The sequence below is a fragment of the Poromitra crassiceps genome (genome assembly GCF_964638095.1).
Source record: "Poromitra crassiceps genome assembly, chromosome: 2".
Taxonomy (NCBI): Eukaryota; Metazoa; Chordata; class Actinopteri; order Beryciformes; family Melamphaidae; genus Poromitra; species Poromitra crassiceps.
In genome coordinates, this window is record NC_139624.1 from 62198172 (window position 1) to 62224429 (window position 26258).

At 43.7% G+C, this 26258-nt stretch overlaps 3 protein-coding genes across 4 annotated transcripts in view; 1 reads left to right on the forward strand and 2 right to left on the reverse strand.

Moving 5' to 3' along the window:
- dcaf11 (ddb1 and cul4 associated factor 11) overlaps nucleotides 1-3310 on the reverse strand; it is a 30250-nt gene extending 26940 nt beyond the window's left edge. Inside the window, exons 1-2 of one of the 2 annotated variants that reach the window (XM_083632273.1) lie at nucleotides 3129-3310; nucleotides 2297-2531 (exon numbers count right to left, since the gene is read on the reverse strand). In XM_083632273.1, coding sequence (XP_083488399.1) covers nucleotides 2297-2508 — 212 coding nt within the window. In that variant the 5' untranslated portion in view covers nucleotides 2509-2531; nucleotides 3129-3310. Of the gene's footprint in view, nucleotides 1-2296; nucleotides 2532-3014 lie in introns of both variants that reach the window. The other variant, XM_083632272.1, reaches the window with a different exon arrangement.
- Nucleotides 3311-9535: 6225 nt separating this feature from the next.
- Nucleotides 9536-12369, reverse strand: thtpa (thiamine triphosphatase). The gene is made up of 4 exons (XM_083654941.1): nucleotides 12297-12369; nucleotides 10770-10839; nucleotides 10014-10493; nucleotides 9536-9764 (listed from the first exon to the last, which is right to left on the reverse strand). Exons 2-4 carry the CDS (start codon nucleotides 10837-10839, stop codon nucleotides 9664-9666), a joined length of 651 nt encoding a protein of 216 aa, XP_083511067.1. The 5' UTR covers nucleotides 12297-12369; the 3' UTR covers nucleotides 9536-9663.
- Nucleotides 12370-13164: 795 nt separating this feature from the next.
- zfhx2 (zinc finger homeobox 2) lies at nucleotides 13165-26171 on the forward strand. Its single transcript, XM_083659880.1, has 5 exons — nucleotides 13165-13247; nucleotides 15442-15600; nucleotides 17839-17896; nucleotides 18424-22565; nucleotides 23069-26171. The coding sequence occupies exons 1-5, from the start codon at nucleotides 13242-13244 to the stop codon at nucleotides 23504-23506; spliced, it is 4803 nt and encodes a 1600-aa protein (XP_083516006.1). The 5' UTR covers nucleotides 13165-13241; the 3' UTR covers nucleotides 23507-26171.
- The last annotated feature ends 87 nt before the right edge of the window (nucleotides 26172-26258 follow it).

Genomic DNA, 26258 nt, shown 5'->3' on the forward strand with positions numbered 1-26258 from the left:
CACAGCACACAGACCAACTCATCAACCAAACAGCCTCATATCACACAACAAATTAATCAAACAACTAATTCAAGATTTCAAGATTCAAGATTTGTATTGTCTCTCCGTAGTACAAGTACGCATGTGTGAAATTCTTATGCTGTGGGCTCCATTAGTTAGAGACAAGGTGCAGTAGGTAGATAGGTACAAAATCACAGCAAACAGCAAATAGAGCACACAATCACAACAACAACAATAGGGCAATATAGTTAAATAGGGCAAACAATGTAAACAGTGTATGTAAGGCAGTTGAGGCAAACAGTAAATTAAGAAGGGTAATAAAGAAGTAATAAGGTATTAAAATAGAATAAGATGGAATAAATATAAAAAGTGTCCACTTGTCAGTGGAAGTGTGCAAATGACAATAATCCAGGTGTTTGTGTTATTTATTGAGGAGTCTTGTAGCCTGTGGAAAGAAACTATCCCACAGATGGTTTGTGTGTGCTTTCAGGACCCTGTATCTTCTCCCTGAGGGCAACAGGGAGAACAGGCTGTTGTGCGGGTGGTTCGTGTCTTTGATGATCTTCCGGGACTTCCTCCTGAGGCACCGCTGGTTGTACAATTCCTGCAGTTTTGGCAGCTCACATCCGGTCACGTGGCCCAGCACGTGACCGGATGTGAGCTGCCAAAACTCACCCTGCGCACCTCACCCTTCTCAACACCTTGTGGTCTATGATGGTACACTTCCCGTACCAGGTAGTGAAACAGCCGGTTTCAGATTAATCAACCACTCAACAGGGATAAGTTAAACACAAACATATAATTGGGCACAATGCACAACCACACTTTTCAACAGAGCAGCTCCACTGCAACAGGAGGGGTCAGTGACTTGCTCCAAGGTACTTCAATGCTAACTCAAGTCAGAGGGGAGAGTGCTACTAATTAATTTCCCTTCTTCCAAATCCTGTTACTTCCTGGTTCGTATTGGTTCCTGGAATATTTAGACATTCCCCAGCTACTTTCATTATTATATAAAAATCTAAATAAAGCCCCTACGAGGAACTTTTAAATGGTTATGAAAGCGTCTACATTTAATAATGATGCCTCTATATTACCTACATCAGCAAAAGAGATCATGAGCAAGAAGATTGACCATTTCTATATTGTTTTTCTAAAAGCTTGTGCGTGACCGTCACACAGAGGGACAGTGGGAGGAGGCTCTGTGTTCAGGCTAGGCAAGGCGACGTTTCACCGAGACCGGCCTCAGTTTTCCTACGGCTCGGTTGGCCCGCTGGTGACAGCAGGAGTAGACTCCATGTTCAGGAAATGCAGTATTCATTCCGGGGGAATCAGAATCCAGGAGGTCCCTTCTTTGGTATCAGTCCCCAGGTTTTGATGCAGACTACCATGGAATAAAAACTAAAGCACTCCGCTTCAAGTGATTTTTTTTTTATCTTCGAGCACAAGGCAAACAAACAGACCAACATGTATTGTTGACTATTGATTCATCTTTTCTTTTGCCCTGCTCCACAGGGAGGTCAGAGGTCAGATTCATTCAGCTACAGAGCAGCAGCCCTGGAGAAGGTAGGGATTCAGTGTCCTGCTCGAGGACACTTCAGTAGGGCTGATGCTTGCCATCATCGGGGCCTAAACCTGGGTCATGGTAATAAGAAATACTCAGCACCAAACAAAAAGCTGGCCACAGGAAAGCAACAAACACCGCAAATCAGTTTTTTTCTGAATGGCCACAGGCTGAGCCATCGACAACAGTTTGTCTCTATGTCTGCCCCACAAAAGTAGACCAATCACAGCTCACGCTGCTACGTGCATGGCTTCATCTGCCTGATGCATCACCGGGCATCAAATAGTACTGAAGTCAAAGGAACCACAAGCGATTCTCAACCTACCAGAATATATGTGCAAATAACCATGCTAAATTTACAAAAACATGTCAATATCTTCGTGTAATGTACTGTAGATGCAAAGGAATGTGTAATTGGCTTGCCACAACACTCATCCCAGAAAAATCGCCACCCACGATGTCTCTCCCCTCCACAGCCCTGGCCGGGAGGGTCAGCGAGGTCCGCTGGGCAAGGGGCGCGCTGTCCCCGGTAAGAGAGCTGATCCACTGGCTACTGCTACTGATATTGTGAATAGCGATTCCTCCAACACACGCAAACAACGAGCCAACCACATATTCCCCTGGCCTGCATCCACAATGCACCCAATAACCGTGTGGAAGCCATGCCGTGATGATTAGACTCTGTCTTGCTTAAAAGTGCTACAGTGTATAAAACTATAAGTCTGCCCAACTCACCTCCTCAGAAGGTAAGCCAGCACTTCGGCTAAATCAACGTCCTCCTCTGATGCTGACTGCCTGTCCCCCTGCTGCCTGTCAGCCGTCCTGCGGCCTCGGCTGCTCCCACTGGTGCTGCTCTGGTTGGGTTCTGCTGGTTCTGACTGGTCTGCTGGGTTGCCACTGGAGGAGCCCCTTCCACCAGACATCCCAGAACTGGACTGAGAGCCCATAGACTGAAGAAACCGAAGAGAGCCTGGCAAGGAGAGCGATTGAAAATGCTATATGTAATTCAATAGGATGTACAGTAGTTTCAGCAAATTATAATATGTTTTGGATTTGCCTGAGAGCAGCCAGGCACACCCAAATGTAGTTTCCTTTCATTCAAGTCAAGTTCATTTATTTATATAGCCCTTCATCCCAAGCATGTCTCAAAGGACCTACAGACCTACCTAATCATCAGTCAACCACATAACCAAATGATGTAACACAGTATGTAACAAAATATTACACACGGAGTGTTATGTGAGAGCGAGAGAGAGAATAGCGAACGTTACCAAATAGCATAGCAAATAGTAAAACAAGACAAGAGTTAGAAGTAACGCTAGTTAAAGGCTGATATTGATAAACAGGAAACAGATCAACTGTACAAACTAAGTTGACATCAAAACCGTTTGATTATTTAACGTTACGCAAACCATGAGATTTCTACTTCTACCTGCTAGCAAACTAAAGTTACCTGTCTCCATGAACAACTCGGCCAGCGTATTGCTGTAACGTTAGCTCTTGAATAAGATGCACTGGCTCATCATTCGATTTAGCTGAAATGCTAACGTTAGCAAATTAGCATTACCGTTTGATTATCAAACGGTCTTCTTGACAGCTCGTCGGTCCAGCGCTTTGTCGGTGTAGCACAAACTTAATAATTTCCCCGGTGTATTGCTACCGTTCGGTTTGATATACAGCGTTTATCGTATGAAAAACGTGCGTCTTTTGCAGCACAGTCTTTCAACAAACGGCTAGCAGACTTGCCAGTCCGTGAATCGCCATGTTGTTTACAAAATGTAAAGCCCCTGAAAGAGCCCCTGCCCTTTCGCTGTCACGTGACCTGCACCGCTGCCTCGACACTAGTCTGGGCACCTTCCACCCCGCTTTTTGTCATGGGGGCGTAAACCCCGGACCCAGAATTAACACCGGATGGCAATGCGCCTAACAACGTCTTTGTTGCCGTTAGCTTGACGCGGTGATGTTACCTAAACTAGAGTCTGATCAAAACAAAGCTAGCGTTACATAAAACAAAACGTTTATGCAATATGGCATCTCCGCCACCACCGCCTGACACACCGGTCAAAACGGTGAAAGAGGATTCTGATACTTGGGTCAAATTGTCAAGTTAACGTGTAAGTTGACGAGCTAGAAACGCTGCCATCCGGTCTAGGGCGGGCTCTAGGCCGGAGCCAGTAGGGTGACAAAATCAATTGTGGGCGGGAGCCAGGCTCTTTCTCGCCGAGAAGAGCCTGGTGACGCGAGGTTACTCGACACCACTGCTCGACACTCAAACAATAAGGCAGTGCGCCAAAAAACGTATTTGTTGCCGTTAGCTTGACGTCTCTTGCCTCGATTAATTGTCTGATGCAAAGCTTTTGTATTGGCTTAAAAGATGTGAGATTGTGAATCCGCAATGTTTCTAAAATAACTTCTTCAAAAACTTCGTTCGGTACGTCCATCTTTTGTTTTGTTGTTTGCCGTTCTGATACTTGGGTCAAATTGTCAAGTTAACGTGAAAGTTGACGAGCTAGAAACGCTGCCCATCCGGTCTAGGGCGGGCTCTAGGCCGGAACCAGGTAGGGTGACAAAATCAATTGTGAGCGGAAGCCAGGCTCTTTCTCGCCGAGAAGAGCCTGGTGACGCGAGGTTACTCAAACAACCTTCTTGTTTTGCTGCTGTGAGCCTGTAACACAACCTACATCATAGTGACAACAGTGAAATTACAATCGCATTTCTAAATATCACGGTATGGCGTGTTTATGTAAAGTGAATGGAAAATGTGTGTTGTGGAAATGCTTTTTACTGTACTTTCCCTCGGGTAGTATCATAGGATCATAACGTTTTACTCACTCTACTTCCCAGTCTAGGCCTATGATGTCAAATTTACCCTTACTGGATGATGTTTTTCCTTTCTCTTGTTGAATTTGTATACTTTTTTTCCCATATTTTATTTTTATTTTAGATTTTTCATAACAATAACAAGATTGAATTTGTATACTTGACTGTCTGTTGACTGATTATTGGTCCACAGAGGGCATGAAAAAGGTATCTCTCTCTCTGCTTGCCAAACGAGCCAAAATCATATGGGTGCAGACCGTGCAGATACCGATGTTCCACCACTGGGTGCCGTGGGTATTTTATCCAATAGGAGGAAGGGGTGGGGGGTGGGTGGCTGTTGCAGTGTATCTGGCACAAGTGCCTCTCTGATTGGGTTTTAGAAGCCTAATTTGATGTTGGGGAAAATGAGCAGTAGCATCACTTTTAAGACCAAGAAATCACAAACTCAGAGCTGTTAGTGCTAAAACAGTAAAATCACATCACTGTCTGCATATCTTGCATTGCTGAAATATGTTTGATTTTGCAGTAAGCATGTAATATGCTATTTTAATCTTCATACAGTTGTACGTTGTACAGTTGTGTGCTGCTATAAGGAAAGCGTTGGATGTAGGCTACTGCAGTACATCCAACGCGTTCCTTATAGCAGCTTTGTTCCATCTAAAAAACAATTATGGTTTTCCTGGTAGGCTATACGAGGGATCAGCCGAGCAGCATTTTGGTAAACAAACCGCGTCACTGGGTGGAAACGGCAATGGGACCCTATGAAGCATGAGCTTGAGTGTCTGACTCTAGCCAGCTGACTGTTTACATTTTAAAAACTGTGACAGTTCACACAACTTTAACACAACATGCATATATTATACATCAAACTCTTGAGCTAATTCTGCTCTCACTCAGAATGTAAAAATATAAGTGATGTGATATATAGTTTTTGAGATATTAACATTTGTTTGGCACAACTCATACTAGTTAACTGCCGTGGGGTTCCGCATTTCTGGGTGGTTGTGATGTGACGTCACGCTGATTCGTCCTATACAATTTGGTGGCAATGTCATTACTTTTTTTTTTTTACAGTATCAACATATAGGCTATCTGCCCACCAAGGCAATAGTATAGTGGTTCTCAAACGTTTTCACACCAAGGACCCCTGTTATAAAGGCTTCGCGTCAATGCCTATAGCCAGAGCAGATTCTGGGCTTCTGGGTCCAGCTAGGTCCCTGGAAACTATATCTGGATGACATTCTGGTGATGGCATCACCACCAGTGATGTCATACTTCCAAACAGGGCCGTAGCTGGGGGGGGGGGGGGGGGGGAGTGTGGACGATTCCAAGGGCCCTTGACTGACAGGGGCCCCAAAATTTTTTTTTTTTTACAGTGCACCTGAACGCAACATACAAGATACCAGCTGAATAAGTGTCCAAATATTCATGTCATTCTGGCCAATACTCTACTTCTGTTATAACATTTCAGTCTGGAATATGGAATATCAATAATCTTTATGACTAAAAGGCTAAAAGTAATCTCATGTGTAAGAAATGACTGTTCTACATTGAAGTAAAAAATTTAAATAATTAACTTGTTGGTTTTGGATTTATTTAGCTTCAAGAGTGCATTTTTGTTCATGTGACCCTCAACACAGGCTTTGAGAATCCCGGGCAACTTACTGATACTTATGCTTAAATTAACCTACTCATATTCTGGTTTATTTCTAGAAAAACATTTTGGCTAGTGGAAATTCTAATTGGCTGGTAACTTCTAGCAGCCATATTGGCAGGTGGCCAAAAAAGCAAATGTCAAGCCCTGCAGGGAGATTGTCACACTCATCGATACATATTTGAGGTTTGTTTATTAATTGGAAAAAGGACCACTGGAACAAACGCCGCGAACATGATCCGGCTACTTTTTCAATCTGACTGGCTACTCAAAAGTTTGGGGAACTCTTTGATTTAAAATGAGATATTCCTCTAAATTGGGCTTCAAATTGGGACCCAAATTGGGACCCAAAATTTTGCGGCGGCATCCGTGGGCCCGATGTGATATCCTTTCATGGGGCCCGAAATCCCTGGCTACGGCCCTGCTTCCAAAGTCATCAAGGATATAAATGAGCACAGAACAGAGTTATAGGTTCTGGTCTATGGCTTCGATATACAGGATTAGGGAAGAGGACAACCAGTATGAATGGAACAGGAATCCAATGCGGGCTTCAGCCCAAGACAACTTAGGAGGTGCTGGTCAAGGAGAGAGAGGGGCCTCCATCACACTCTTGCCAGTGTGCCTGCGAAATTGCGAGCTTCAAGAACTGAGCCAGGCTCAAATTAAGGATAGAACAGATGAGTTCGCTGAACTCACAAACCCCTGAGAGGGAAAGCCTGATCGCCACAGGTGGAGAGGGATTCTACGCTGTGGGATCCGCTGATGGTGGGATCCAAGAAAGCTTGATCACCACAGGTGGAGAAAGGCTCTATTCTGTGGGATCCGCTGATGGTTCCCTGGTTGCCTTTCGACCAACCAGGTCCTGCCGAGCCTCTCACCTTGAATGTGAACAAGAGTCTGGGTCTTTCAAACCTGGAATGAACTCTAGAACAACACCTAAACTGACAAATTAGACCACGGACCCTCATTTGATAAGATTTTGTCCTAGGGTCCCCCATCTGATAAGATTTTAGCTTTTCTGACCAACCTCCCACTCTCCTGGACCTGTCTTGCAGGAGCCTGGTGTTGGGGTTGTTAGGCTGATTGGGTGCACCTGGGCCCGGTGCACTCATTTGGCATAAGAAGACCTTCAGACCAGTGACTCTCCCTCCTCACGATGCACCTTTTGTTCTGTTTGTTTGTTTAATGAGTTTGTGTTGTCTAGTTCTTTTCCCTTAGTTTTTAGTTAATAGATTTTTGGTAACTTTTACTTTGGTGTATTACTCATTTCTTACTTCCTTGAGCCAGGTTGTATAACATATGGGAGGAGTCAGTCATACACCAATGTAAAAAGTTAAAACAGCAGTTCGAACTTCATGGTGAAACCATGCTCTCTTTGAACTCCAACTGATCCTTCAGACTTTAAAGGGATAGTTCGGTTTGTTTGAAGTTGGGTCCTATCAGCTAGTCACATACACTAACGTAATTAGGTACAGTGTTCTGGACGCTGAGCGCAGTGTCTAACGAGATCCGGCACCCAGAGGAGCAGCCTCGCGCAGCCTCACCAGCTTTTTCTCTCTCAGTACTGGGGGTCAACAACTAAAACGTAATTTAGCCACCTAAAACACCTAAAACAACGCCCACCTAAACAAATCGATATCTGTGTACATGCACGCTCTATTTTGACAATTTTCAGCGCTTTACTTTTCCGCAAAACAGCAGTTTCATTCGGCACTGCTTTTTCTCCCAGCCGTACAACCACCGTATTCCTCCGCTAAAGCCAGCACAGAGCACAGAGCCGCGGTTTACAAAACAGGAAGAAGAGAGATAAAACACTGACTTACTTTAGAGACAACAAGTCACCTGGCCTCTCTGGTCTGGGTCGTTTTCCACAATTTATCCTGGGAATGGTGAATAAGGTTTGCAGCCAGGGCACCCAGGCATTTAGACAGCAGGCGCATCTCTCTGCCTGTTCACTCTCTGCAAAAGTTCCTCTTCTGTATTCTCTCTGGTTCATAATTGTATCCTCTTGTCACCAAGGTGAATGGCATATCATCCTCGCTATCAAAATCACTCATATTTTCGTCCGTGTATTCTATTTGTTGTGTCTTCAAACCGGGAGAAATAAAATAGCCTACCCCCAAATAACTGCGGAGTAATCCAGTGCTGCGGCTCTGACCTGGCTTTTAGCGGAGGAACACGGTAGTTGTACGGTTTGGAGAAAAAGCAGTGCCAAATGAAACTGCTGTTTTGCGGAAAAGTAAAGCGCTGAAAATTGTCAAAATAGAGCGTGCATGTACACGGATATCGATTTGTTTAGGTGGGCGTTGTTTTAGGTGGCTAAATTACAGTTATAGTTTTAGTTGTTGACCCCCAGTACTGAGAGAGAAAAAGCTGGTGAGGCTGCGCGAGGCTGCTCCTCTGGGTGCCGGATCTCATTAGACACTGCGCTCAGCGTCCAGAACACTGTACCTAATTACGTTAGTGTATGTGACTAGCTGATAGGACCCAACTTCAAACAAACCGAACTATCCCTTTAAGCTAGACACTCCATTGAAACTTTAAACTATAGTCACCACCACTTTTAGGACTATCACCTCAATTCAGCTTCAGTTCATCTTTTGTACTCTTCAACCTTTATAATGGGACTTTTTACTGAATTCACACATTTAAAAACTGTTCACACAACTTTAACACTACATACAGTGAACTCCTCTTGTAGTGATCAATTTGGGATGGGTCAGCTCAAATTGATCACTATATGCGGATGATCATTATAGTAGCTGATTTTTTTCTCTTTATTTCTCATGCAGATTAGCATCTAATTGACATTTGTATATGTATTACTTGAATACAGTACATATAAAATCATGAAATGGACAGCCTCACTATTTACTGAATGTTATTGACTTATACATATACCATAGTAAGTTAGCCTAGGCCTAAGCATGTATCGCTGCTGTATCTCGTTGGCTCGTTTGTGGCAGTTTATAAGTAAAGAAAAAATAGAATTACTGTAGTTTAAAAAAAAATCCATTGTTCTCAGGTGTGACAAGGCCCAAATGTATCACTGTAAGCGGAGGATTGATCACTATAAGCGCCGGATTCCACTGTATTATACCTCAGACCCTTTAGCTACTTCTGCGATCATTCACAATGTCAAAATATAAGCGATGTGATGTATAGTTTAGTTTTTGATCAATTAAAGTTTGTTTGGCACAGCTTTTCAGCTTTATTTCATAATAGTTTCTGCTGCAGTGGCACCCGGCCGGAAGTACTTTGTTGCCAATTGTGATCATGTCACGCTGATTTGTCCTATTTGTTTGCTGTGCAACATTCGCATATTGAACAGTCTGTTTCCAGAGCTGTGCTGATTTCAGTGCAATAACTACTGTATTTCTAAATTGATTGGTGTGATGGAGATCCAACCGTTCACAGCATGCACATTTGAAGCCTGTTAAACGTTTATTTTGTTTCAATATTAAGCATCTTCACAAGTACAGCCATGCATGTTTGTTGAACTAAAAAATATTTTCCATTTTAATTAATCAACATGTATTAGGCTATTCCAATAAATAACACTTCTAATTTTACACATGTTAATACGTACATGCCATACAATAATGAGATATCATACATATAATATCCTCTACAAAACATGAGCACTGAGGAGTTTTGCATAGTGCTCTGGACGATACCTTTGAAGGTAAATACTCATTTTCCCTTGAACTCGCTGATCCCCATTCAGACCTGTGAAGAAGCGAGTAAAACATACAAACATACAAAAGAGGATTAGGGAATTATTATGCCAATAGTGTGATAACACTGCTAGGCAAGTCATGTTAAAATGTACAAACACACATATTCATAAAATTTCTAATAACATTTTTCTCTGTAACCGAAGAGTCAAGCAAGTCACAGAGTAGCAGAATATCCATATGAGCCCAGGAGTAACACTGCATTGTATTTCATGTATTAGCCAGGTTGTGTGCTGCTCACCCAGCTTTCGAGCTGTTCTTTCAATCCTCTCCAGGGCAGACTGCACCTCTTCTCCCTCAGGCACCAGGACTTCTATCTCCCCTATATGATATCCAAAGTCAGCTTGGTCCAGGTCTATCTGCACTCCCTCCTCCTCCAGAGTGAAGGAACAACGCTGTGTTGTAAACGCTGCGAAGCACATCAGATTCAGCCTGCTCAGCCAAGACTCATCCTCCTGTGAAGAGCTCTTCGCTTCTTCACAATTGTACTTTACGACTTCTTTCACTCTCTGTTGGATCTCAGATAGATTGGTTATCTCCTTGTAGCGAGTGCACAGCGCTTCCCGTTCGGGTTGCTCTCCACTGGTCTCCTCTGTCATTGTTGGACACTTGAGCTCCCAGCATTCTTTGCGTTTACGCAGCCACATGTCGCTCAAAGTGAGCTGGAAGTCGGGGGTGTCGAAGTACTGGTCGTGAAACTGGCGCTCACCGACACTCACCGCTGGGCAGAAGGAGATGGAGAGAGATAGAGAGATGATGAAAATAGAGCCACATTTGCATCAACATATTCCCTTCAATCCCAGCTAATGAGGCTGATACAGAGAATGAGTTTTTGCTTTATTATGAACAAGATGGCCAGTGTCCGTTTCAGTGTATAACCACAGCTATTAGTGTCACTACATGTTGGAACAGCCTTTCAGTGACCATTTGGAAGCAGAGGCGGATCACAGCATCAGCTAAATGCATCAATTCTAAGACACTGTATGAACACACATACCTCCAATCTCCTCCAGTTTTTTCTGAGTGTTAGCATCACATACAAATTTCCTCTCCACCTCCACACTCATCTGAAATGACAGTTTGACCAAAAACATTTACCATAATAGTAAGTTCACCCAAAAATGAAAACTCAGGTCATTATCTACTCACCCCTATGCCGATGGAAGGACAGGTGATGTTTTTTTAGTCCACAAAACATTTGTGGAGTCTCACAGCAAAACACTGTTGCAGAAATCTCCTAAACAATTTAAGTGAATGTGGTCCAACTTTCAAATGTAAAAAAAGAAAAGTTAATTGTAGCAGGCTACAGTTTCCGCACGCCACATTGCAGCACCTAGCTAAAGTGAAAGTTTTAGCTAAAAAACAGGGTGTGCCAAGTTGACTAGGAAAGACATAATTTACAGTGTAAATTATGTCTTTCCTAGTCAACTTGGCATCTCAGGGCTTGTGGAGATGTGGATTACGCCAGGTGAGCAGTATTCGGCCATTTTTTCTGTTTGAAAGTTGGTCACCATCCACTTGAATTGCTTAGGAGATTTCTGTAATGGTGTTTTGCTGTGAAACTCGCATGAGGCTGAGTAGATAATGACTGAATTTTCACCAACCACACCAAGAAAAGTTCCTAGTATGTGAAAACATACCTTGGCAAATAAAATAATTCTGACTCAGATTTTTTTTTTTTACATTTATGCTTGTCTGCCATAACCCAGTAACCAACTCAAGGTCATTTTCTAACCCCACCCCCTTTAATTAGCCTAACTAAACTCACCTAACCTTAATTAATTAATGAATCTAGAGTAACTATTTTCATCTTTTAAATCACTTCCCACATGTGATGCCTTTACAGTCTAATTAGAAAGGAAAAATGAATTATACTTTAATATAGGGATCAGCCGAGCAGCATTTTGGTAAACAAACCGCGTCACTGGGTGGCAACGGTGAGCGTCTGACTCTAGCCGGCTGACCGTGTTTACAATTTAAAAACTGCGACAGTTCACACAACTTTAACACGACATGCATATATTATAGCGTTACATCAAACTCGAGCTAATCCTGCTCTCACTCAAAAAGTCAAAATATAAGCGATGTGATGTATCGTTTTTGAGATATTAACGTTTGTTTGGCACAACTCATACTAGTTAACTGCTGCGGGGTTACGCATATTTGGGTGGCAGTGACGTCACGCTGATTCGGCCTACTTTAGTACCCTGACCCTTTACCATATTGCTTTTATTGTTTTTTTTGTATTCTTACCTTTTATCTTACAGTGTCTTGCTTTTACTTGGTTTGTGATGCTAGTTATTTGGTTGTCACATTGTAGCTACTGTTCTTTTAAAAACGGTTAAAAAATACGTTTATTGTTATTACTAGCGTTAGGCTACTTAATAGGTGTACAGGCATGGTGTGCCGTTGGTAGCTACCATAGCTAGTTGCTGCACCTGCCCGAGTCGAGTAGGCAGCCCAGGCATGGCTGAGAGGTAGAGGCAATATCACAATCAGATCACAATGCAGCACCCACACACACCTTTTAAGTCACGACCAGACGTCCAAATTCATTGACATCAAAGATTGAGTGAGCGATCCAAGCAAGTCCTACACGTCAGCAAAGTTTATTTTGCACAGGCGCAATTAGAGACACCTATGGAGGGTATTCACGCGCATCATTTCCTGTCCCAGTAACGCAGGGGCACACAGACGGTGCAGTTTATCCTCTCTGCTGCATAAATATTTATTCCACACGCTACAGTGTTGATGTGCACCACACCTATAATCAAATATCAAATATGATATCACATGACTCATATGGATAATGTTTACTAAAGCATTTTTGGCCAGATATCGATTGGTTGGTCTTAATTGACCCACTGTGAGATCTTCAGAGATCATCAAGTTGGCAGGTTGGCAGCATGGGTCGTAAATTGTATTCACCTACCTTTTGAGGAAATTGAGGAAGTGTTTTACATTGAAATGGATTGCCGCAATGCAAATATCCGCATACTTTTTTGCAAATCGTCTTTTAATATATAGGCTATATATGTGTATGTATATGTGTGTGTGTGTGTGTGTGTGTGTGTGTGTGTGTGTGTGTGTGTGTGTGTGTGTGTGTGTGTGTGTGTGTGTGTGTGTATATATATATATATATATATATATATATATATATATATATATATATATTATGTTGTCTTGCCCATTTCCCAATAAGTAAGCGGTGTTAAAAAACGCATAAATAATCACTAATATATTTGTTGGTTACATAAGGGATTTGATAGCCGTGTCTGTCCCTTCTGAATGTCACCAATCAGCCTTGGGGGGAGCTGTGGTGTGTTTACTAGAGGGAAGAGGGGAAGGAGAGAGGGATAGGGCGAATGAAGGGAGGGGGAGAACAGGAGAGAGGGAGGGCAGGCAGCAAGAAAACTTTTCACTTCTGAGGAGCCACAGAGGAAGCGTGCTGTGTGCTGGAGCGGCGACCATGCAGGTAAACGCATTAGCTAATTGCTCCCAACTTAATTAAACGTCATTCGCGATCGCTTAATTATGCCGATGTGAGCAGGGAGAGTGGCCTGCGATTGATATAGGATCGAGCAAACGACGGATTATGCCTCATACTAATCCGATCCTTTATAGAAATCCAACATTAAATCCCAAACTTTTTCCTGCCTCGGTCTCCTTTTCGCCTCTTCTCTCCACACCACCCCCATCGCCGACCGCCATGCACGTAGTCCGTTTCAAGTAGCTTAGCGTTTAATTCTTTCGCCAATTATGGCGTGAAGCTGTTCAAAATGATAGTTTATATGGCCATGTGTTGCACCGCAAGTGTTTAAGATATGTATTTGAGCACTAAAACGCGTCAAAAGGGGGTCCGTCGCACGGAAAGGGAGGAGGGGTGCGAGTGTTTTTTAACACATCTGTAAACGGAGCCCACATTCATTAATTAAATGGCTTTAGTCCGGGCTAGGCCTCAATTTGCGCTGTTGAGCAGCAGGCGGCGGGCGGTGTAACACTAGATGCCCGATTGGCAGCCCACAATCAGAGGGGTAAGGAAATAACTCGAGGCCGAGGTTTTTGATGAGCGTACTAAAGCCTAGTGAGTATATTTTCTATCGGGGGGGAACTCAGTCGGTGTATTGAAGCTGCAGATACACCTGGAGCAGGCAGAGTTTTCGGGGAGTGGAGACTGTTGGGGGAGCGATGTTAATTATCTCTGCTTGCTAACAGGCTAGCTAGCGAAGTGCCACGACTGTTATTAACGTTAGCTCACCCTTTTGTGTATTAATTTAATGGCCATCCAGCTTTAGCAAAAAGCCAACAACAACATTGCTGACGTCTGCCATGTCTTTTGCAGTTTTAGAGAGCTGTCTGGCTATCATGCAGGATTATTTTCAGTAAATTAACAGCTAACCAGCATTTCCAGACACACCACTGTAATGCGACGGTAAGGGGGCTTCACAACCTAGCTCGCTAGCTAATTGATTCATCACTCGTCGGCATAGCTAATTAGACTGCTCATTAATTAGCCAACTACATGGCAAAGACACACCAATGTAGTTATATCGTGTCTGTTAACTATGAATTTCGCGATGAGGAGCTTTTGTACATGACATCCAATGCAGATGTAGACTCCAACGTTAGTCGAAATATCTGCTCAGATACCCTGCTAGCTTGCTAATTGGCATGACGAGGAAGTGAGCTGTATTGGTATTCATCATCATGGGCATATTTTCGCGACGAGTAATCCAGGTTTCATGAAGAGCTTTGCACAAATACAGCACAAATACTTATGGTACAATTAACTTAGCTATGTGATGCAATCCTTGCTAGTAGTCGGTGTGATTTTGATTGGGAAACTGCATGGAGGGAACTGTAATTTGATAGTTGATGTCGTGCTAATGCAGCATGGTGACCTCAGATAATCTTTTATATAATGGCCACAGTTTGCTTGTCCGGGGCAATTATCAGGGAGCCACTTTGACATAATTACTACACGTAGAGACAGTATTCCCGTTGTGGTTACAGTCAGACATTATTTGATTGTTTCGAGTGTTAATCTAGTAGGTTATATTCAGCATTCAGGACATTGCATTTACTCGCGTAATATCAGATCAGTTTGTTGAAAGTTTGTTTGAATAGAAAGGTTGGCATGAGATAACAAAAAATTTAAACTCTTATTATGTAGAACCTATTTGGAGCATAAGCTGAATACTTCTTAAAATTACTGTACACGAGTGTCATTGAAATAACTACAATATGGTGTAATTTGATCCATCGCTACAGACAAAACATTGGGGAAACTCCCTATAAAATGTGGTTATGGTTGAAAAGAATTTTCAAAGGCTTAATGAGTACCGATCTAGGATCAGATTTTCTGTGCTAGAAAGGATAAACATCCCTATTGAAGTGGCTATGGTACCTGGCTTCTCTTTGTGGGCCCACATTGTTAAACATGGAAAAGCGTGAGGTGTGCTGGTCACCTGGCTGAGATGTGTACAGTATCTTACAGTATTTTATCTTTGAGGTTTCCAGCTTGGCTCTTGACCTTTGTTGAATGCAATCCTTTGCCGTCCTTTTCTCCCATCTTTCCTGTCTTTCTACACTGATAAATTGTACCTGTCCCACAAATATTCTCAGTAAGGTAGGGCTCTCTAACAGCCATTTGTACTTGTTAATGTTAGGAGGAGTCTGGAGAGACTGTGTGCAGTGACAGCAACAGGGTGGCAGAGTGGCTGTGCCCCCTGTGCCAACAAGGGCAAGCAGACAGATCCTCCCTGTCTCGACATCTCACTGAACAACACAACGTACTTCCATCCTGTGTCGACAAACTGCTGGACATTGTAAGTATAGCTGGGCACTGTAGGCAATCTGGCCAAAATATATTTCAATATTATTATTATTTTTCCTTCCCTGATTGTTCTCTGAGGAATAAATCTGTCCAAATCTGCCCCCCCCCCCCCAGACACACATAGAATGCACACAAAATGTTATATTTTAAGGTACGATAATACGATAATAGTAGAGATGCATCGATCGATCGGCACGTGACCGATCGATTTTCAGCTGATCGGCCGTGACCGGTGACCTGCGCCGGTCAGCCTACATCGCCGATTCTGTGTGCCGGTTGGCTCCCCCCCTTTTTCATGTGATGTGCATGCACCTCAAAGCACAGAGACAGGCAGCCACCACACCACACACGCCAGCATACCTTCCTCTTTGTGGAATTTCTTCACCTTCAGTGAAGAAGACAAAGCTCGCAGTTTGTCACACATGCAAGTTGAAAATAAGCCGTGGAGACAGAGGTGCGGCCCAGTCCCGCTCTGGAGTCCAGTCTGAGCGGCTCGCTTCATCTCACTGGCCCCTCTCTCTCTGCTCTCTCTCTCCCCGGGAAGCGGAGCTGCAGCAACCCGCCACCGTGCACAGCCGGCTTGGCGAGGTGAACGTGAGCATTGTGTCCAGTATGATAACCATTCCCCGACCTGCCTTCTCCCATTCCACATCAGCACTGCTGCCTCAGCCTGTCAGTCATGTTGTAACGTGGATACAGGAGAGACTATTTGTTTCGTATTGCAAATAGAATGACAGACATAATAATAAAAATGCATCGGACTCAAGTGTGCAAGGTTTTCTGTGCGTGACAATCTTTTTTCGGATGGCAATTTAAAAAAAAACGCATACGAATTTTCGGACTGTGTGTAAACTCCGCCTGATATTCAGACTGAAGATCGTTACTGTAACTCATAAACTAATTTCCCCTTCTACTCAAGAGGACTGGTCTGGAGCCAGGCTATAAACTCCTTGTCCATGGATCACATTTTGATGTTCTGTTGCACCCGTTTTCTTTTGGAAAAGTAAATGCATGATAGCTGTGGGATATAGGCTATTGGATTTTATTAAATTTTGTATTCATTGTATTTGCACAAAGAAGCTCTGTCCAGTAACCTGGAACACTTAATTTGAGATGTGTTTGAGTGAGATGGTCCTACTTCATGCAAATGACAAGAATTGTTATATGAATCTTAATTTTCAAACAAAGTTAAAAAAAAATGTGTGTAAGCTGTCAATTATTGTTCTTAGAAAGAGAATCGGCAAAAATCGGTATCGGCAAGTCGGACTATTCAAAAATCCGAAATCGGAACCGGCCAACAAAATTGCAATCAGTGCACCCCTAGATAATAGATTCACATCAAGGCCTTCACTGGGCAGTCTTATGCAAAACAAAACAAACCTATGTTTATGTAAATCCAAATGTAATTTTTTTTTATCTCTTCTGTGCTCAGCTGTTCAGTGTCTTATTCCAGCTCTCGCTTGTTTCCAATAACGGTACAATATTTATCCAAACATAAATTATGTGATAAACATGACCTACTTTGGATGTTTTTATCCAAAGCAGGGCATCATAAATGAATACTCCTTGAATGGGATGGGTGGAGAAGTTACCATAGACTGCCAGTGACAACAACTCAAACCTACTTCAATCATCTAAATTGATTGTGTTAACCCAATGTGAATGAAGAGGAAAACTGTTATGTACTGATGCATTACCTGTTGATGTATTTAGAGTAGTTTTGACTGCAAATTAGATGGTGCATGGTTTCTTTGACTGTGTTTGCATGTGTTTTGCAAATCCACTTTGGCCAATGGTACAGATACTAAAGTAATCTAGATGCAGTGTTTGGATGAAACAGCTATTTCTGTGCGTTGTGAGTTAAGTACGCTTATTTGCTTACTAGATTTCTATAGAACTTATTTGTTATTTGTTAATATATTTGGAGTTCATAGGTCTGCAACAATTTATTACATGAAGTTCATGTGTTTATGGATGGAATTTTACAGGTTGATAAAATGATGGCACACAACTTTATTCCTGCCTAAGTGGCAACTTAGAGGTTAGTCGGGCTTGCTACAGTATGTGTAATATAACTACACATTAATGAGCCACACCCAGTTTGGCACCATGATGTCCTAGTGCTAGATGGCATTCACCTCATGTGAAAGGAGGAGTTGCACATTACATTTTGCCTTGTGACTTTTGCTGACTAAATGTGTTGAGTTTTTGGTTCTTCTTTCTTTAACAGGCTGCTCCAAAACAGTGTGCCAGTGGGGAAGAGGACAAAGGTGCTCAGGAAGCCTCAGGTGAGTGTGACGGGTTCTACTGGACAGAAGTGTAACGTTCTTTTTATTTGTTCTGGTAATAAACACTCTTCATATGTGTAATTGCTATCTTGATACATAAATTGTTGACTCAAATTTCATGGGGAATTGGGTCAAAAAAGGCCATGCAAAATGTATGAAATATGAAACATTTGTTTTTCACAAACACAAGCAAAGTGATTTTTTTTTAAACATTGCAGCAATTAAATTGTGTGTGTGCGGAGGGGGAGATCAAATTCATTAAAGGCAAAATTGGTTGTTTTGAAGGCAAAATATGAACTTCCCAGGGAAGTTTTGAAGATGAATCATAGAAATTGGAGAGGAACATTGCCTGTGATGTGGGTTGGGTGAGTGCAGATACTTAGAATAAATAGGCTGGCATGCATGAGTACAAATTACGTATATGCAAACGTGCTGTTTCAGTTCAAGCGGGTGCCCCATTTACTAGAACATAATAGTTGAACTTAATAAATATATGTATATATATATTTTTTTTTTCATTCTATCAGATCCTGCCTCTGTACAACAACTGAAGTATGGTGAAGACTCCAGTTCAGAACCCTGCCAATCCAAGGAGAGTTCATACGTTGCCCAGCTGCCTGGAGACAAAGTGATGGATTTAGAGAAGACGATGGACCAGGAGGGATATAAAGCTCAGCTACATTCAGAACGGGAGCAACCCACGGGAGCAAAACGGCAAAATACAGAAATGCCAGACAGTAATGAAAAGTCAACAGGTAAAAATGGTGGGGCAGCTGAAAATAATACCCGGTTATTCAGATGCAATGCCTGCCTGGAAACCTTTCCCACCAAGACGGCTTTGAGCGTTCATTACACCTCCACGTCCCACATTCAGAGGATGACAACAGGCTCAGCAAAAAGGGGTGGGGAACATGAGCCCCAAACTCCCCTTGTTCCTGTCCTGTCTCGGCCATATGTATCAAACAAACCCTATCAGTGTGCTGTGTGTCGAGTCTCTTACAATCATGCCATCACCCTTGAGAGCCATATGAAATCTGTCTTACACCAGACCCGCAGCAGAAATGCTGGAAATGCTGCCAACAGTGCAATGGTCACTGGTAGTTTGGGAGGTAGCAGCAGCAGTGTTCCAAACACAGTAGTGAGCACCCCTGGCTGTGGAGCCACCCACTTAGTCACCACTACCAACTGCGCTGCTCCTGGGACCTTGATGGTGACTGCAAAAGATGGGGAGCACATCCAAACTTCGGCAGCAGCTGCCTCCCTCCTCTCCTCCCCTGTGGCCTCCGCTCAGGCAGTCTCTGCTTTTCTCACCCTCCTCACATCTAGCCCCAGTTCCGTCTCGCACTCGCTCCTCCCCTCCCTGTTTGCAGCCAGCGCGGCTTCCAGTGCGGCCGTGCCTCAGCTTGTGCCTCAGCCTCAGATGCTCATGCCCTTGATCCTGAATGGGCCTCAAACCCAACAGCACCCAGAGAACCAGCAAGGCCAGCTCCTGACCCAGTGTGTGCCACTAGGTCTCACTGCAGCCCAGCAAGCCCTCCTAGCCCAAAGACTCAGCAGCTTACAGCTTGCGGGAATCCAGACAAACGCACAACCCTGTCGGGAAGAGCAAAAACAGGGTATTAAGTGTGAGGGAGAACAAGTGAGGCAGGCGGGCAATGAGACACTTGAAGAGAAGGGCTCAGTCCAGATCAAGGACAGAGACAGTTGGTCTATGGAAAGCATTAAAAGAGAGGGAGACAAGGAAGAAGACAGTAAAGACTTAAAACAGGGTCTTAAAACGGAAAGCAAAACGAAGGTTGATAAGGATGAAGACAAGGCACATAGAAATAGCACAACAGATGGAGACAGCTCGATTGATCAGTTGGACCTGGAAGGTGATAAAGCAGCTAGCTTAAATCTCTCCCCGATGGTCACAGAGAAAAGCTTCCGCAATAACAACCTCTCGCCTTCTGCATCTGTGCCCAGCAACTCGAGCCTCAGTCCGGTAAATTTAAACCTTACACTTAGCCCTGATTCTACTCCTCAGAAGTCACAAACAGGCACAAGCCCTTGCGGCTCTCTCGGCACCCCAAAAAACAGCTCCTATACAAATGCCTTAATTTGCCCCGACCAAACTCGCCCCTATTGTAATATGATGGGACGCATTATTTGTCCAGACCTTCCGCTACTGTCAGAGTTCCAGTCGGAGGTTCTCTGGGCGTTCCTTGAGTCACGTAGTGAGGCTGATGCTGCAAGTCCTCCCCATGAGGACTGTGAGGCACTGGGCAGAGAGGTAGGGCTCTCCGAGGATGAGGTACGCAGGTGGCTGAGCCAAGCCCGTCATGCCAAAGGAAGGCAGAGGGCCGCAGGGCTAGAGCACATGCGTGCCTTGGCAGGACTGACGAGGCATGTCCAAGGTTCTGATTATGACTTTGACGAGGAGGAAAGCTCACTGGTAATAGCAGAGGATGATGTCGAAGCTTCGGGTAGTCAGGCGATGGATTTGTCTAGTCCAAGAGGGAAACGAAGACAGAAAGAACTGGCAAGGGGGGGCCTGGGAGACTCCTGTCTGACTTCCGACTCTGAAAATGAAGTCTACACCTCTGTTGTCATGTCTGATGAGGAAAGTCAGAATGGGTCCATGAGGGAGGGGCCCGACAGCCCCGTGAAAGAGGAAGCACCGCGGGAGGCGCTTGGTGATAAGGGCTTGGGTGGAGGAAAGGTGCTTCGCTCAACCACTGTGTTCCTCTCTGACGCAGAAGATGAGTACGAAGAGGAGGAGGGTGGAGCAGGTCAGCGGGCCAAGAGGAAAAAAAGAAAGGTTGAGTTTGATCGTGACGAGGTGGAAGTCAAGAAGGAGAGACAGGACCCGGATGTGGATTTAGAGTTGGAGGCACAAGGGGATCCTCCGAACACTCACACCCACTCCATGGAGCTTCCAAGTGGCATCTTCCACTCCCTCCCTCTGTCTTTGTCCCTTGCTCCCTTTTCTACTCAGTTCCTCAGCCCCTATGTCCTCTCTCTTCCTACTTCGGTGGTTGATGGGAGTAAAATACCCATCTTTTCCAACCCACCGAATATCACACGCTTCTCTGAATCTCTTCTGTCACAGTCTCTCTCCTCCCACAGTCAAACTCACTACCTATCCAACGGCGGTGACTGTGAGTCGGCGCTGGATCTCAGCATGGGGAAAAACAGCAATTCAAAATATGTTTCTTCCTCATCATTATCTCTGGCTGATAAAGCACAGAAGGGACGGTTGCTGGACGGGCTCGGCCTGAGGCCCACATCCAAAGGTCTGGTAGTCGTCCAGGTTAAGCCTGAATCCATGCCTCCCAACAGCAGCACAAGTCTAGTCAACTGCAATAACATGGCAAAGTCTAGTATTTACATGAGGGCGGCAGAGAAGATGAACGCCACAGTATTGGAGAGGGAGCGGGAAAAAGAGAGAGAGAAGGAGAGGGAGCAGCAGAGGAAGAACAAAGGCAAACGGTATCGGGACATGCGGCGTTCAAGGACCATCATCCAAGCCGAGCAACTTGACATACTTTATGGCTGCTATTTCAAAGACGCAAATCCTGGGAAACATGAGTTTGAACAGATTGCTGAATGGGTCCATCTTCCAAAGAAGGTTGTCCAGATTTGGTTTCAGAACATGAGGGCAAGGGAACGGAAGGGTGAAGTCCGATTCATCAGTGATGGGACGTTGGCGGCGGTTGGAAAACCTCTCATCAAATTCACCTGGCCTCTCTCTAAACCCATATTCTCAAACAAGTCTGTTGCAAATGATACTGGGTGCATTACAACTGCCCCGATTGTCCGAACCCTCATGAAGACAGACGGTGTGAAGGAGTTGGGCAAACCAATCTTGGTTAAAAAACCAAACCTAGTTCCTATCAAGCCCAAGGAGATTGTTTCTTCCACTGTAGTGTCTCCTGTGAGCAGCAGTGCTTCTGCAGTGCCAAAGGCCAAACTAGCAACCACCAGCAACGTCACTATGGTCAAAGTTGCACCCAAAGTCACCACCCCCATTCTTTTAACACCACCCAAGGACCCTATCCCCATTGCCCCACGCCCAGCCCAGAAGCGAAAGTTTGACGAGGAGAGTGACGAAGACAAGACTGATGACGATGAGAGAGACAATGAAAATGAGATGGGACCGGGGCACAGACCAGGAGCCATTAATCGCATGGTGCCCAAACTGCCCACAACGCCCATCAACAACAAGCCTCCTGCCATGACAGCGGTGCCACAAAAACAAAACGGGCTTAACTACTGGACCCCTAAAGGCCCCTTTAAGATCAACACGCTATCGAGAGAACAGCTGGCTCTTCCCACGCACACACCACCTCGTCCCATCCCCCCTCCTCCCACCCCCAGCATTGCGCCAGTTAGCCCGAACACCCCCAGCTCTGCCAAAGTGGCCAGCCCAACCACCCCGGCTGTGGCTAAATCAAGCCCGACAGAGAGCAGCTTCCTGCCCCACTCGTCTAGCCGGAGGCCACGCACACACCTGTCCTGCCTGCAGCTGTCCATCCTGCAGTCCTGTTACGAGACCTGTGCCCACCCCAACGCCATGGAGTGCGAGGCCATCGGCTCAGAGCTCAGCCTGCCCCTCAAGGTGGTGCAGATCTGGTTCCAAAACACCAGGGCCAAGGAGAAACGCTGGAGACTGCAGCAAGAGAAAATGGTAAGCTGACAAGACGACCTACACTCAATACTAAATTAGTGTACAAAATCACAATGTACAGCAAGAACGTCGTCCAAATCTTTTTCCTCCAAGAATAAAATGTATCTGAACACAACCTTATATTTATTAATTTAGCTACCGGGGGATCTACAAGGCCTTAATATTTTACTGTTAAGCACTGATAAAGTATTTATTGATTATTCAGAGTACTGATATTGGCTGGCTTGAAGTACTCCATAGCTTTAGGGAACTTGTTCTTACATTTTATAGTCTTAATTAGATTGAACCAACTCAAATTACGATTCAATAATGGATAATAATTTATTAATTGTTTTCATAATGTGGATGTTACGAAAACATTTGAGATTGTAAGAGTGGTTAAGGACTATACAAATAAACTTTGTATATATTTGTTTTCTACATTTTGTCTGGCCCAATGTAAACCTACAAGAAAATTCAACTTTAAAACAACTGACATTAAACCTTCTCTCCCCCATTCCCAGTCTCCTGTGTCGGGTGGGAAGATGGACATGAGCTCGGCAAGCTACCTGCAGTACAATGCTCTGAGAGCCAATCGTCCCATCCTGCCCAAACCTGTCCAGCTGACGGTGATCGAGCCCGCGGCTCCCCCCGTCGCGGGCCAGCCGGTGCCAAAGGAGACCCTGACGGGCCGCTGCGAGGCCTGCAACATCTCCTTTGAATCCCGGGCTGCGGCCAGAACCCACGTCTTCTCCACACGTCACCTGGCAACCCTGAGAACCACTAACTTTGGCCAACCAGCAACACTCGTCAACAAGAACGGAACCGGTAGTAGTGGATCTGTCAGTGTTGTGGTGGGCTCGCAGGTCTCTCTCTCAGCTCCGGTCACAAGTTCTGGTGGCAGTTCTGGGGGGGAGATGGCTGTTGAGTCTCCTCCACCCATGACCACCAGCAACAGCTAAAGACTTGTAAGAGGATTGATCTGAAAACTGACTTTTCCTGGACCCATTTGGGCTCCTCAGATTTTAATAAACACAAATTTGAGCACTAATACTCAAAAGCTAATGTTGGTTAGTTTTTGACATTGGCTCTTCCCACACCCTCTATTCCTTTGCTCAACCCTCACTGACTGGAAACCCGTTACACATTTAATCTATAGAGTTCACCTGGAATCTGATACAACAGACTATTGCCGCACTGCTTCACACTTCATCAGCAGCTATCTGATGAGTGCTAAACATGTCCCAAGACCCCCCACACCCCTCCCCCAAACATTTTTGGTCCTAGGCCTGTGGTTATATATTCCCTTACTTACATGATCCTCCTATAATTTGTAAAGTCAGTCCACTTGCCATGCTTGTACTATCCTACTACCCCGAAGACTGATTGAGCGTTTGTGGCCGTTTGACTTTGGGCCGGCAAACACTTTTTGGGACAATAACATTAAATATTCACATCAATATCTCCCAGTTTGCTCCTTTGGAATTGTTTATTATCCCTACCTTCACTTCTAGGGCAAAGATGGCTTGGATTTAATAAGAATGGATTGAACCAGTGGGAGAGGCAAAACCGCTATTATCATGTTTTTATTTGCTACAGGTTTGTGGTCTGAAAGAGCATTGTGTGTCTACTCACTTGGGATATTAGAGGTACTTTAGCAAGAATAGGGGACAGTTTACCCATCTACATATACTGTATGTTCACCGTTTTCATGACAATCCAAATAGACAGGGCAAAATGAGAGGATGAGGAAGGTAGACTCTTGGCATACCGCACTTTGACGCGATTGATACGATTTTACATTGTATGAAATGTTTTTTTTTTAAAGCATTCTAATGCAGTGTCTTTTTATAAAAAGATACATTAATGCATGTTGGATGCTTTAAATCACATTAATTAAATTGGTGATTTTTGCTAGTCTAATAAAACATGCTTTAGGTGTGACCATACTGTTGTGCAAGAAGCAGACCTGGGTGTAACTGAAGAAAGATTCTGTTCCAAATTGCTATATACCCATTTTGTGGGGAGGAAAAACATTAGCTGGACTTAATAATTCAATTTTTAGAATATAGAGAATCCTGTGTATAAAAGCATCATTCTGTAAGCCAAGGACTTAAGTTACCAACTTTTGTACTTATTGTTGTGCACCCAGTCTCTTTGAAAGAGAAAGATTCTCTCTTCCCCGAAATTATATCTCACTTTGGAATGCGACTCTTCAAATCTGTCTGGAAAATAAATGTTTTCTACTACTGGAGGTGTGCCAGAAACATGACAGCCTTAAAAGGAGGGAACACCACCAGGTAGATAAATTCAAGCCCAAGTGTTCCTCATGTAATGTTAGCAAATTCATTTAATTTTACCCACGTCTGGCAAGGGGGTCATCCAAGTCCCGACTGTTTTTGTTAATTTACTCTTTTCTTTGTTGTGAATACTGTGTGAAGCAGAAAATTAAGTACTCATTTTTATTGATTTTAATGTCTATACAAATGAGTTGATACAAGAAAGTAATATAAACTGGCATAACTTTCTTTGGTCAAAGCCAAACATCTGGAGATATTACGAGAACAGGGCTTGAAATGGTCCGTTTCCCCCACTTTTTCTTTTTTAAGTTTTGAAACATAGTTGCTAATTCTGGTAATGTACGTACTGGGAAATTAGATCCAACCATGTCTGGAAACCAAGACATGGGAGAGATGGGTTTTTTCCAGTAGCCTTATGGGACTATTGGGCACTCAAGTCGAGGAAGCAGATTGGGAAGCATAAAATGTGTAGACTGAGAGCTAATAAGATGGTGCTGTTTTGAAGGACACATGACATACTAAAGATGTTTTCCTTCAAGTTAAGTTGTATATTATTGTTATTAATGCTACTATCAATAGTTTTAACAAAATGCAAAACTAAAACATGAACTTTTGTAAAGAAATATATTAAGAAAAAAATGATATTCCAAAGTAATCCTCCCTTTGCTTTCTGTCATTCAAAAAACCAAAAAGCAATCTTGAGGTCGACAGAGAGCGGGAGAGGTGTTCCTAAATGCAAACTGTAAAGGACGTCCCATGGCTTGACACTTGCACCAGTCCACAATTTTTGCACAAGCTACAGGCGTTTCAGATTAACACAACGGAAGAGTCACTTGATGTGGTTTTAAAAGCTAAGGATGGTAACAAAAACGTCCTTTCATAAGTAATAATTTTTATTGCAGTTAGAAGCTGTATCTTGTGTGTAAAGCAAGGACTAGAGTGCTTGAGCGTCAAGACTGGGATTATACACACACACACAGACACGGTGTTGCACTGTCTAAATTAGATAGGTTTTTATGGAGATCTGCTTTTTATTCTCTTACGTTTCATTGTCACTTTGATTATCACTATTGTTGTAACTGTACTACTACTTATCCTATTATCATTACTACTCATCACTGTTTTGATTATTATTGATCCATAATGGTTTTTGATGCCACCTCTGCTCAAAAAGAGTATGGTATTGCTATGAATATTGAACAGGTGGCAGTGTTGAATTGTTAGAATTTTGATTAAGCTTAATTTTTTCCTCCTCACTTGTACCTGCCTTTTTGTGTTTGGTCTCCATTATGCTTTCTTTGATATACAGAAAAAGAAATAAAATCAGTTGAACAACAAAGCTTATTTGTGTAATTAAGATGTCATTACAATATTTGTTCATTATTCTTGGTCTCACTTGAGGTTTCTATTCTCG